Source organism: Lithobates pipiens, unplaced genomic scaffold, assembly GCF_037356315.1.
Source record: "Lithobates pipiens isolate NorthernLeopardFrog02 unplaced genomic scaffold, aLitPip1_a1.2 Scaffold_13, whole genome shotgun sequence".
Classification (NCBI taxonomy): Eukaryota; Metazoa; Chordata; class Amphibia; order Anura; family Ranidae; genus Lithobates; species Lithobates pipiens.
Window position 1 is genome coordinate 324730205 of NW_027507718.1, and position 13831 is coordinate 324744035.

At 41.1% G+C, this 13831-nt stretch overlaps 1 protein-coding gene across 2 annotated transcripts in view; it reads right to left on the reverse strand.

Annotated features, from left to right (window-relative positions):
- Positions 1-13831, reverse strand: part of TBC1D9 (TBC1 domain family member 9) — a 117853-nt gene that overhangs the window by 44708 nt on the left and 59314 nt on the right. For both annotated transcript variants that reach the window (XR_013272315.1, XM_077476941.1), the window contains exons 13-20: positions 13289-13418; positions 12800-12898; positions 10763-10831; positions 8690-8933; positions 5474-5539; positions 3593-3679; positions 728-802; positions 543-643 (exon numbers count right to left, since the gene is read on the reverse strand). Coding sequence is in view for 1 of the 2 variants with exons in the window: in XM_077476941.1 (XP_077333067.1) it covers positions 543-643; positions 728-802; positions 3593-3679; positions 5474-5539; positions 8690-8933; positions 10763-10831; positions 12800-12898; positions 13289-13418 (871 nt within the window). In the remaining variant the exon portion in view is untranslated. The remainder of the gene's footprint in view (positions 1-542; positions 644-727; positions 803-3592; positions 3680-5473; positions 5540-8689; positions 8934-10762; positions 10832-12799; positions 12899-13288; positions 13419-13831) is intronic.

Here is a 13831-nt window from a genome sequence, read left to right on the forward strand (position 1 = left end):
CCCTTCTATATCATGCACACTGGTCAGAAAAAAAATGCAGCTTTTACAGATATTTGGCTTTATTTTTCAGCCTGTAAACGCACCTGTACGTTAGCTTATGTGTCCATGTGCACACAGGAGTTTACAGGCTGAAAAACAAAAAAAAAAAAAAAAAAAAAACTGGAAAAAAAAAAAAAAAAAAAAAAAAAACACATCACCAGCGAATTTGGTGAAAAGCACTTGGGGGAAAATTAAATAAATACATAAAAAAAAAAAAGTGTGTACCGCACATAAAAACGCGCCCAAGTGCTTGCAGTATTTATTCACTTTAATGCATTCTAATGGTCAGAATAAATTAATATTCTGGCTTCTGGCCAACAGAATGCATTGATGTGCATAAGTGTGAACCTACATAAACATATGTGAAAAGCGAGGCTTTAACCACATTTTTTAGCCAGCCTTTCTCCGGCCAGGAGAAAAGGCTTCAGAGGAACTGAGCAAACCCTCAGTGTACAAGAGACCTTAATTGTATTCTCTCTGAGTAGAACACATCAGTACAATACCTGTTTTAATTTAGGCAACTCCTTTGGAACCTTTTGCCTTGATCGGTTCTCTTGTGCCCATAAACGAAGAGAATTCCGATTGTCTTGGCTTGTCCTCTTAACTGGTAAAATAAGAAAAACACATGTAAAACCTTACTCATTATCAGTGTAGTATAATCATAGACATAGTAGTGTCTTGCTGTTACCTTTAGTGATTTTAAGGCTGACAGCCACAAATCCTTCTTCTGCCCTTTTCTTGTATTTTGAATCAATTGCTGCAACTTTAGGACAAAAGATGTAAAAAAAAAAAAATCTGTTAGATGGCCTTGAGAATGTGAAAGGAAATTTGTACTGTGAAAAATGTGTGGCCTGCTATTTCTGACCTCTCTCTGAAAATGCTGGTTGCCTGGTGGTTTTCAAACTGTCCAGGAACAAGCATTAAAGTCAGAACATTGCTCCACATTTACATGGTATTGTAGCCAACAGCAGGGTCAGACAACGGGGGCATTTTATGGAAGAGGTCACCAATTAAACCCAATAAATTTTATATATACATTCTGCAACTAAATTAGCAAATGGAGAATATAAATCAGAGTTGCAATATTACAGTGTAACCTATAGATAATTTTAAAAGAAAAACAAAAGTACTTATAAAAGTATTGAAAAAAAAAAAAGTAGCGAGAAAGTTTGGTTGCAAGTTGCCATTATTGTTCCTAAAGCCTACACTCTGGTTTTGGATAAATTAAGTCAACCTGCAATAGGCTAAGAGAACGGCAACTTCCACCTGAGACTTTCCATGCGTTTTTATTTTATTTAATTTTTTTTACACATTCCACCTAAGGAGTGTTCTCTGTTAAAACATATTATTACAACTATATTGAATGCACTCAGTGCCAATTTTTAGCAACTAGCCCAACAGTGAATCATGTGGCGATAACTTATTCCATAAAGCTATACACATGGTCAAGGGATTTAGGATGGGAAAGAAGTGCAAGCAAAGTAACTTTATTTTTCCATGTAGTAGTCTAGAAATCAACAGAGAATACTGCAGGAGAAAAAAAAAAAGACAATGACCAAAACACTGTAACCAGATTTAAGCTGACGGGAAGACCACAACATCGAAGTGGGTGGGTAGGCTTCAGCAGTAGCTAATCATGCTTGATTGGAAAGAGAGGCTCTAGTGAGCAATACCATTTCCAAACTGGAAAATTAAAAAAAATGTTGCCTTCTCTGACAAATCTCCATCGCTGCTGCCATGAATAAACAATGGGGTCAGTTACGCATTGTGAACTCATGGTCCCATCTTGTCTACAGGTGTTGGGTGCAATAATACAGGGAATGTTTTCTTAGCATTCGGTATACCCTTTAAAAACCACTAAGCAAACCTCATTGTTGGTGATGACCACATGCGCCCCTTTTAATGTGGCAGTTAGACGTACTTAATAAAGTGGCCAATCTGTACAGTGTCATTTCTTTTTATTTAGCTTATTTCTAGGCCTCAAAGCAACACATTTCTTGACTTGGAACAGGACTACTTTTTCAATCACCTAAAAATATTGTTTATTTTCATTTAATAATTTGACTACCTGTTAGCTAGCACTATTTGGCATTCTGTAAAGATATAATAATTCTGTAAAGGACTGCTGAGAAATTGTATTGGTTATGTATGATATAATTTGTGCTCCCTCTACTGGTGATATTAATGATTACATGGCTGTTTTGTCTGTCTTGCTGTCCAGGTCTAAGGCTGGATTTTCAACTTTTTATGTGCGTTGTCAACAGGTGTTGATTCACGTTTGTAACATGCATTTTCATGGTCAATAATAGGTGTTACCGCAGGAAACAACAGACATGAACTATAACCGATGTCACACATATATAACCTAAATTTCTAACAAAGGTTAACCTGTATGCATGCATGCATTAAAATGCATAGATGTGAACAGACCCTAAAGGAAACTGGGAGCAATGCAAAGATTGGCAGCTAATCCCGTTCAATGTTTTTAATAAGTGTAGAAAACTGAATGTAACAGTACAGTTTCCAATACATAAGTATAACAATAAAAGGCACATAAAGAGGTTCAATAACAAAAACATCACTATGATACCACACAAAGCAGAGCTGAATACCAAAATGCAAAACACTTACAGTAAATGCGGAGGGCCCTGATTCACAGGGAGAAGCACGCTTAAAGTGGATGTAAACCCACTCTCATCCTTTCTAAACTACTGTAATATTGGTTATCTAGAAGGATATACATGCCTCATGCATGATACTTGTCTGTCAAATGTCTGCTATGAGACCCGAAAAACTGCAGATTTTTTGGGTGGGTCTGTTTTCCAGGGCTCAGTGGGTGGAGTCGTGATGTCAGTAGACTCCCCGTCCACCTCTACACTCTCCTTATCAGCATGCATTTTCTCCTGTGTCTTTCTTACGCTGAACTTCTGCTATTATCTCTAACATCCAGTCAAAACCCAGAAAAGGCCCCACATGACTTCAGCATGCCAAATCATGCTTAGGTGTGGAACAGCCAATCCTTGCAGAGCTGCTGAAGAAAGGAGTGGGAGGGAATTAAAAAATAATGCATATCTTAGGCTAGTGCACGAGATATGTAAATCACCTGTCACTCACAGTAAAGGGGAAGAACGGACAAAATTTTCAAAGTTTGTCTGTTTTATTTCACTGAAAAAAGATATGAGGATTGTTCAGAGCTGGATTAACTATTTGTGACAAGACTGGGCACAGCTGATCTGAAATCCCATACTCTATATTATGCCAGACAAAAAAAAAAAAAACATTTTCGGGTTTACACACCTGAAATACTATAAGGCCTAAAATAATTGTCTCCAACGTTGCATTGAAAATCACCTTCTTTGAATTTTTAAAAGCTTAAGGAAAACTGGGATGCCCCATACCACAAACAAGCCCAACAGATCATTTTGAAAAAAACAAAAAAAAAAAAAAAAACATGTAAATTAGCTAAAACATTTGTTTTTAACTAGTAGCTTGCATTTTTTTTAGGGTTTTGTACATGATGGCAATGTACACATTTACACAGATTTTTCCTTACCTTGGCTACATTCAGGTGTGATATCTTCAAAAAAATATTGAGTGGCTTCAAATGCGGAATCCGGCTCTTCCTGGTCAGGTGACAGGTCTGAAAATGACATACAAACACTCATAATAAAGTGCCTGTTAGGAGTCACTGAAGCACGGTAAGGCTACATGCCCACGGACATTTTAAAAATGAGCTGCAAAGCTTTACAGACGGCAGGAAAAAAGCAGCATTGGTAATGCGATTTTCTTTGGCGTCAATACCCATTTAGCCATGCCCTCTGCCCCAAAGCACCCATCCCCCCATGTTGCCTGGTATGGTCCAGGAGCTTGTCCCCCCCCCCCCCCCGTCCTGACCTGCCGGGCTGTGTGCTTGGATGAGGGTCTAGCATGGATCTTTGGGGGCAACCTCACACAAAATTTTGTTGGAGTTCCCCTTCAAGATTCTCAGCACACAAGTCGCACTGCAAGTCGGATCATCTCGATCTGACTTCTGGTGAGACTTCTATTCAAATCAATGGGCTCCCATAAGGAACCATTGATTTTGGATAGAGACAGAGAAACGCGGGACGGTGCATAATGCTGCGTATACAGCGTTAAGCCCCGTTTAACACCTTTTACTGGCGTCTGGTGTTTTTACAGCTCTAGCGCTGGAGCCTCAGAGCGCACTGGTCCAGGGTTTTTTTTGGAGCTTAAAAACGCCTATGCCACTTACAGCTCAAAAAACGCCATGGTGGGCATAAGGCCATAGTCAAACATGGAGAGACATTTTTAAGCTGCAAAAAGTGCTAAAAAAGTGGCTGTAAAAAATGTCCATGGGCATGAGGCCTAAGAATCTTCACAGATAAGCTGGAGCAACATTTCTTCAGCCACAAATAAGATTCAAAGGCAAATTTGATGCTGATTGGTGGCTGTTGGAAAATAATTTCAGCTCTTGGTAAGAGTACATGTTGTGTAAGCTGGTAATAATATCCAGCAAACCCTGTGGTACTGTTTAAGTTAGAACACCATTTATACCTTAATCTAGCTTTAGTGCCTTATAAAGAGTGTCTGTCTCTGTGCAACACCAATCATAATCAGGCTGGGTTCACACATGTGATATTGTGGGCTTGTGCCTGGGGTCTGGCGTGTTCCTGTACACCAGTTCAGGTGCGATTCATCTCTGAATATTAGCCTGAATTCACACCTGAACCAGACCCAAAGATGCACCAGACCATTTTTTCAATCCGGATCACGGTCGTCCTGGACATGTGTGAACTGGCTCCATTGAGAGTCGGTCACACTCGCATGTTATGCAAATTGGATTCGGGCAACCCGCATATGTGTGAGCCTGGCCTTAAACTTCCAATGCAAGTCTGAATCTGATCAGTGGCTGTGGGAAACTTTGTGATTTTGATTGTACTGATTTTTACCATTAGGCTTTCTGTATATACCAGGGATATGCAATTAGTGGACCTCCAGCTGTTGCAGAACTCCAAGTCCCATGAGGCATAGCAAGTCTCTGACAGCCCCAAGCATTACATCCAGAGGCAGAGGCATGATGGGACTTGTAGTTTTGTAACAGCTGGAAGTCCGCTAATTTCATATCCCTGGTATATATGAATGACAACGAGAAACCTTTCGGTGAACTTGGGAATTGCTCTTCTGCATCTAACGTGGGTGTTTTCAGATCAGCAGATAACAGACTGTAGTCGACTGCTACAGTAAAGCAATGACTGGTTGAAAAACGAAGTACTACAGCTATGCAGACTGCCTCAAAGGTACATTTTCCATTTTGACTGGAGTTATGCAGATTTGCGTAAAAGTTACTTTTCATTATAAATTAAATGAATACAATACTGTCAGAAACAGCAAACATCAGTAGCAGAATAGTTACAATTATGTTGGGAGTGCTTACCAGGCAGTATGTGCATTCTATATAACAGCTTCAATTTTTCAGTGAGGTCCCCATGGTAGGCATCACCTGAACATTAATGGAGAAATGTAGACAGGATATTTGAGATTTTTCACTGAGTTATCAGATGTAAATTAAACTACATTGAAACCAATTACTTCCTCCTAGATGTGCAGCCCTAGCACTGTACAGATGCTCCATTACACTGCACTGGTTTTAGAGGCTACCTTTGGGTACACTACAAAAGGATGGTCACGAAGTATACATATTTGAAGGCCTGGTTCCAATGGTTGCCTACTTGTTGTAGGTTAATGATTCTGGAAATATTAGGCTCCAGTCATACCTACAAGTTGCCATGCCACAATGCACAGCAACGCACCATTTATGCGTTAGCACATTGACTTATTAATTTCCAAAGCAACCCATCTCTGTTGTGGAGTGTTGCATCTAAAAAAAAAATGGAGCAGGTCTGTTTATGTCCGTGGTGGTAGGCTGGTAACACACTTGAAAAAAATAGGTTGGCTTGATGCAATGCACGTTAATGCATGTGTATTAATACAGTGCAATAAAGTGGATAGATGTGAATGGGTCCTCAAAGCCCTTGGCTTTAGGTGCGTTTTAAATTGTTATGTATAATTGTTTTTCAAATGGTATCATTTTCTACTTTGTGTTTTTGCAATGTGCATTTTTAAAGCATCCTCACAGGAATATAGTGGTAGTACATATAAAGCTGTGCACAGAAGTCTACTACTCTTCATAATAAAACTAGGTAAAAAGCACAAAAATTTCACAACGCTTTAAAAAACACTTTTACAAACACATACATTTCTAAGCATTTTTAGTGGTCAGCAATGGCAGCCTCCATCTGAGTCCTGATTTCCTTTAATAACAATTACACAAAGAACCCACTAGGGTTCTCTCTTGTCTCAACCGGTTCCAGTTTTGAACAGGTTGACAAACTGAAAAATTTCTGAAAAATACTGAAAAAAAATAAAAAATCATCAATTGCAGCCTCACTGTGGCAGTCAAATGCAGCCTCACTGTGCCCATCAATTTCAGCCTCACTGTGACCACGATATACAGCCTCACTGTCTCCATGATATACAGCCTGACTGTACCCATAATATATAGCCTCACCGTGCCCACAATATAAAGCCTCACTGTGACCATCAATTGCAGCCTCACTGTGCCCGTCAACTGAAGCCTCACTGTGCCCGTCAACTGAAGCCTCACTGTGCCCGTCAACTGAAGCCTCATTGTGCCCGTCAACTGAAGCCTCACTGTGCCCGTCAACTGCAGCCTCGCTGTGCCTGTCAACTGCAGCCTCACTGTGCCCGTCAACTGCAGCCTCACTGTGCCCGTCAACTGCGGCCTCGCTGTGCCTATCATATGCGGCCTCGCTGTGCCTATCATATGCGGCCTCGCTGTGCCTATCATATGCGGCCTCGCTGTGCCTATCATATGCAGCAGCCTGTACAGTATGGGGGGACAGATGATGTATACATGCAGTCAGTGATGAAGTAAGGTGGGTGTATACAGCTATATATACACCCACCATCATCCTTCCTGTATATGGAGACCTTCCTCCATCATCACTTACTGTAGGTATATATCATTTGTCCTGTATACAGCTATATACACAACAACAGTACAGGTGATTATATCTACAGTCACAGTAATGATGGAAGAAGGTCTCCATATACAGTCAGGAATATGGTGGGTGTATATAGCTGTATACAGTTACACTTGACTACAGGACAGATCATACTATCATTCTCTGTGTACAGTGTCTTACTCTCTGCTCCTCCAGTCGCGTGATCATGCCTGGGCCCAGTCTGCACTGGCTGTTCTACTGAGTGGTGGGGAGAGAAGTGGGAAAGTGTGACTGTGTACGCCTATGTGGAGAGAAATGGCAGCTGTCAGTTCTGGGAAAATAATTCATGACATTCAAGCCATGTCCAGCTGAGGCCCACAGGCACCACTGAGACGGACGGTGCTGCTTAGTCAAGTTATTAGCTTACCTGACTGGTCTGGCAGGCCGTGCTCTCCGAGTGAGTGGTGGGAAACCAGAAGTGACTGTTCCACAAAAAAGCCCCGCCTACCGTCCTCTGGACCCACCAATCACAAACGAGCAACAGGTGGAATGAATCAATGTAGAGTGGGGGAGTGTTCCGGATGCATGGCCTGCGCCCTGTTTACATTCCACTCCAAAGACCACCCAATGAAGCTTTTCAGCTGCAATCACCTGATTGCAACAGTCAAGCTTCTAATGGACAGCTCAGTGTCCGAACACACATAAAAGGACCGCTTTTTTTTTTTTTTTAACATATATCCAACTTTGGGGGGGCTGGGGTCAGCGTCTCATAGCGCCCCCTATTGACGGACTGCCACTGTTCAGATTTCATTATAAAGTAGTTCTGCCAATTTTTTTAAAACTCTTTTGTTAAGTGCCAGGGCCAGATTTCTTTCACGAGAACATGTAGCCTGGATTTCTATTACTGTAGTCCATGGGTACATAATCTTTGGCTCTCAGAGCAGAACTTTTCTTTTATACAGAACAATTTCTTAGTTCACAGTGTGCAAATAAACTTATATGAGATGACTGCACATCTACTGATGTTGAGGTAAAGCATATTCCACCAATTATTGTAGAAAGAAAATCTGTCTCTTTCGCTCTGCAAGCCTATAGGGCACAGCTCTACTGTGCCCAATGATAAATTGCACTAAAATGTAGATAAGCTCATAATCAACAGGCCACAAATAAACTGACAATAAAGTCTTTGTATAAGCTATTGCCACCTAACAGGCTAAGGCTAATTGATTTGAGGCCAGTGATCAAAATGTATGAGATAAATATATATCATCATACACAGCTGGGTGCACAGTAAAAAAATGACACTTCTGTGAAACATCCATTTGGCTATAAAGCGAACCCCTATTAAACATCCCAAAGTGAAATATTTTGCCTACACAATTCAAACACCTCTGATGATATTACAATCATTTTATAGCCCATTTGTCTCAAACATGTTTTATTGGTCCACCTATAGCCAGTACTTTATATAGGATCTTTAAAAATAAAAAAGGTTTAAGCCAGCTCATTCGTCCACAACCCTATGGTCACTATGAAAAATATGACATTTTTTTCCTCTGTATTCAGATGTATTTTATATTGTAATGTTATGCGTAACCATAAAAAGTCAAAATGGTTATACTCACTTAAACCAGAGACAAACTCTTTAAAGTTGATCAAGTTGTCCCCATTTTCATCTAGGAGTCTAAACAGACGGACGGCCATGACATCTGTGTGTGCTCCACTTGCCCATGGGAACAGCAGTATAAACAGTCCCTTGAATTGCTGAAAGTCTATGCGGTACTGCTCAAGATAGGGAAGGGAAGGGTCATGACGTTCAATGAGTGAGCTATTGTTACCTCCCCAGTAGCAGCTTGTCATGTGCTCAGCCTAAAACAGTAATAGATTTAAATTGTCCATTGTTAATAGAGTTTTTTTTTTTGTTTTTTACAGTTTTTCATGTATGTTGTGCTTATTGTATTAAGCAACAAAAAAGAAAATGTACCAGACACAACATATTCGGCTAATCATGAAATTAGGTTTGTGTCTTATCAAGTTTAATTTATGGAGTCAATTTTAAAGTCACATCATTCATCAAATAGTAAAATTATAGTAAGTTCTCACTATTTGAATTAAAAGTCAGTGATAACCATGTATAGTTTTAGAAGACACAACCAGTTATTGTTTTCACTCCATAAATGTCAGAATGTAGAATAATGCAGGTTTCTAAATTTAATCCAGCCCCCATACAACAGAAGAGCTAAGACTTCAAAGGGTTGTAAAGGTTTGTGTTTTTTTCACCTTAATGCATCCTATGTATTAAGGTGAAAAAACACCTGTTAGTCACCGGCCCCCCAGCCTCCCCCCCCCCATTTTACTTATCTGAACCCCTTCATTCAGTCTGCGGGGATGCGCTGTCTGTCTCTCCATGGCCTCCCAACTCTTGATTGGATAGATTGATAGCAGGGCAGCCATTAGCTCCCGCTGCGGTCAATCAAATCCAATGACGTGGATGCTGGGGTGGGGCCTAGTCCTGCATTCGGCCTCTATTGATGCAGAATTCTGGACTAGGGAGCGCTCCCGCATGGTAATCCCCCGAGAGAGCGTTTTTCCCAGGGGGTTATCTGATGCGGGGAAGAGCTGCGAGAGCGGCCGAGGGACCCCAGAAGAGCAGGTTCTGGGCCATTTTGTGCAAAACGAGCTGCAGAGTGGAGGTCACAAAGATGGAGAAAGGGGTCAAAAGGGTGGAGTACGCTAGTGTGGGGTCCCAGGGTTTAAAGCAGGTGGTAAAGAGGTGATGCAACTCCCCCTCACTGCCTGACAAGTTCTATCTTAAAAACGCAGATTGCTCTTCAGAGACCACAGCACATGTGAATGAGCTCCTAATGGGATGCTGGTGATGGGTGGGAAGCGGTTAAAACAGAAGCATCACAAACTTGTGAGTAATAACCCCATCAGTTTATCAAACTATTATATTGCCAGCCACCCCCCAACAGTTGTTGTTCCTGATCCCCGGTTCACATGTATGCAATTCCAGTGGTTGCATTTGAATGGGCTGCTGTACCTCCTGAAAATGCAGAAAAAAAAAGTCCTTGCATCTCTTCCAAAAATGCACCTGCATCAAAACCATTTAGCGCAGTGCGGTTCTCAGTACAGGATACCGTGCTGCCGCTTCCAGTGCGTGGAGGGGCCACTAGGATTAAATGGTACATCCACATATATCTGAAGGAGTGTTTTTCTCTGCAAATGCAATAAGGCGTGTGATTACATGCCTTCCCAAAACCTGCTCAGATGTGAACCTAGTCTAAGTGCTAACTGGGCATTAAATCCTGGAAGAACAAAGATGGGGGAGAAAAGGGAAGGAGATAGAGACCGTTTAGTGAACTGCTCACTCACCCCAGGCTGGTATCTGACAGCTCACACAATGGCATCAATCATTGACACACTCCAAAATCTTGTGGAAAACCTTCCCAGAGCAGTGGTGGCTATCCTATCCACAGGATATAAATGCTTGTGCTTTTAGAATGGGATTTCCCACCAGTTCACATAGGCGTGAAGGTCAGGTATCTACAAACGTTCAGCCATTTGATGTGTTTTAGAAATGCAAAGCGCATAGTGATATCATTTCTAGACAATTCAACAAATCTAACCCTCTAATGAGCAGCTGCTGGATTAAAATGCAGTGAACACAACAAATACAAACTGTATTTTGCTCATACCTTAAAAAGTGCATACAATTCTTCCAATTCATCAATAGTGAATGCAGTGTCGGTGACAATAGTGCGGACCTAAATTGAAAAGGAATAATTTTAGTTGCTAGTATTTCAGTATGCTTTTACCATTGACTTAGAAGTGAGTTAGTAAAAAAAAAATAAAAATAATGTAATCATTGAAAGCTTGTTAAAAGGAGTTTCCGTAACACTGTCAAACAAAAAACAATTCTGTGTCCTAATTAAATACATGATAACAGGCATTATTATTCGCCTTATCACAAGTTTTAGATAACATATGGTGACCATACATAGTTAGAAAAGCTTTCGATACACTTGATCATTTGACTTTTGAAAGGTTAGTGGGCTCATTTCGATTCTTGCAATGCAAGGTTTTGTGGCAAAAAATACAAACTGTCATGCTGGATTTTTGTAGCATAAACTATAAAGTTTCTAACCGTTGGTAGTGGAATCGATTAAAAACAGTTAAAAAAAAAATAAAAAACTACAGCACATGTTCATGTTAAAACTAACCCAGGAAGTACATGCAACGAAAAGAAAGATCTTTCTTTTATATACATGTAGTACCCTCTACCTTAGGTAGGTAGGTGCTAGAGTAGTGGGTTTGTTTTGTACTGTCAGCGCAGGTAAATTTAGGCAGGCCTATGCTGTGAGCTAGGCTTGTTTGTTTTGATCTGGGAGCAGGGGAGTAGTTTAGTGTAGCAGCAGGTCACTGACATGTGCTTCAGCTCTTGGGTGCCTCCTCTGGTCTTTAGAAGGTTCTGGAAAAGAGGCAGGGCAGAGAGCTGGAGGGACATGGGGTGTATGTGGGAGCCCTGACAATCCCCAACTAGGATTGGCAGGGGGCAAGCCTCCTATATATACTCAGTCTGTTGTGGGAGGAGAAGCTGTTTGGTGGAAGAACTGAGATGATGGCGCTTTAGGCTGTGGTGGCCCTTGAGGGTCCCCCTTTCTGGGGGGGGTGCACTCAGGTCTGGAGCTTGGGAGCTGGGAGGGAGCCTCTCTTGACACGGTGATTGAGAGGTGTCCTGGAACAGGAGCAGGAGGAAGACAGCGGGGAACAAGGCCAGGAAAGTCATTCAGGAGGGATCCATGTCGAGGTCGATGAGTGGGAAGGACAGTGTGAACCTCTGGGAGAGACATGCCAGGATTGGATGTGGAGCCAGAGGGAAAGACTGTGGTGGTGTTTTGGAGTCAAGTCGTTGCAGCCACGATGGCTGGTGGGATTTGCATTGGACGTGCTGGGATCAGTAATCCACCGAGTGTCAGCACATCTATTCTTCTCTAAAACGGTTGCTACCACAAAGGGGTCTGCAGACCCTTGCCTGTAAAGGGCTACTAGGAAAATAGTAGGACTTATTCAGAGTGAGGCCTAGCTATGTGCGAACAGTGACAGGAACCTAGATTTGGACAGTGAAGTTAAGCAAGCGATCTCAAGTAGTGTGCTGGAGGAGATGTGCAGAGAAAGAGACTGTCAAATGTAGACTCAGCCAACATTGATTTAATTGAAGTATTCATCATCTGGTCACCTCATGTCCCTTTTCCCCATCCAAGTTTAATCCCCTAATAAAAACAAAAAAACAAGCAGGAGATTGTTCATTGTCTGGAGGAAGTGTGCCTAAAATGGAAGTCTGACCAGCAGGGTGATGTGTGGATGATGAAACATGCAGCGACCCCACGGGGGCACCGCTACCTACAGTTGGCGAGTGCAAGGGTTCACAAAAGTCAAAAAGTCTTTACATAATTTTCTCCGGTTGTTGAAAAATGTACCATTTATGTTGATAACGTTCGATAATGAGATGACAATTGGGGGGTAATATTTTGATACAATGATCATTGAACACAAGTCCAGACTCCAATTTGTTTCTAAGATGACAATTTACAAAACTGTTTGAATGTGCAATAACAGACACAGGCCTAAGAAAATCCCAAGGCCTACTTTTTATAGATTGGGTCACATTCAGTGAGCAATACATAAAAGTAAATTTCCACCTCAAGATGAACACCTGATTAGTGTGTACGTACCACATTTCGTTTTGTAGTATCTTCAAGAATCTGTATCACCTTTAGCCGTTGCTTAAATCTCATCTGCTCTATCAGGTCTGCCCGTATGGTTCCGAATTTCTGCAGTGATAAAAACACATCGTAAATGTGCAATCACCTACATAGAGGTGCTTACATACTAAGGGCCAATCAGATTATGCTGCAGCACATATATGCTGATGTATCAACATGCTTACAGGCAGAGAGAAAATAGAGACATTTTCTTGCTGATGTTCTGCTGCTCCTTCATTGAGCAATTAGCACAGTGAGGGTGCATTTTTGTACTGCCACTGCAGTAGAGAGAAATGATCTGGCTATGCTTCCTGGCACGGAATTTCCGTATCTTCCACAGAACAATCCCATACACGCATCTCAGCTCTGTATTTGGTGGTTTGCCTGGAATTCAGCTTAAGTTTAACTATGGTATATAGATGTTAATTTAACAATGGGTCATAATTGTATATACAATACCTGATAAGATGCAGCTATCAGTGTAAAGATGTCCACTTCTGGATAAGGCTCTGTGTCATCCATGATTAAGGAATGGAGATGTGGAATTGGTGGTAAAGTGCTGTCTTTATTACTCACACTGTCTAGATACCTTTTAAAAAAATAAAATTGAAAAATCATGTAAAAAAGTATAATTAAACATCTCTAGCCTAGATTTTAGAACCAGAATAGTTATAGGTATATCTGAAGCTGAGTTACTCTGACCATGACCTTAATGGTTATTTTGTATTTTTTGCTGCTCAATCCTTATTCCAAAGCCATGGTTTCTTCTGATGAAGGCCAACCTTGTCAATTGGGTATGGAATCTAAATGGCCATATAATTATGCCATATCTGTACCTTACTAACTGGACTGGCCTGATGCTGAAACTAATACTTCTGTAACCAATGTTTTGTTGGAAGCCACCATCTTTTACCAACTCCCAATAATTATTCTACAAAAAGAAAAATGTATTATTTATACTAGTTTACATGTAATTATTTACCAGCTCAACATTGGAAGGCT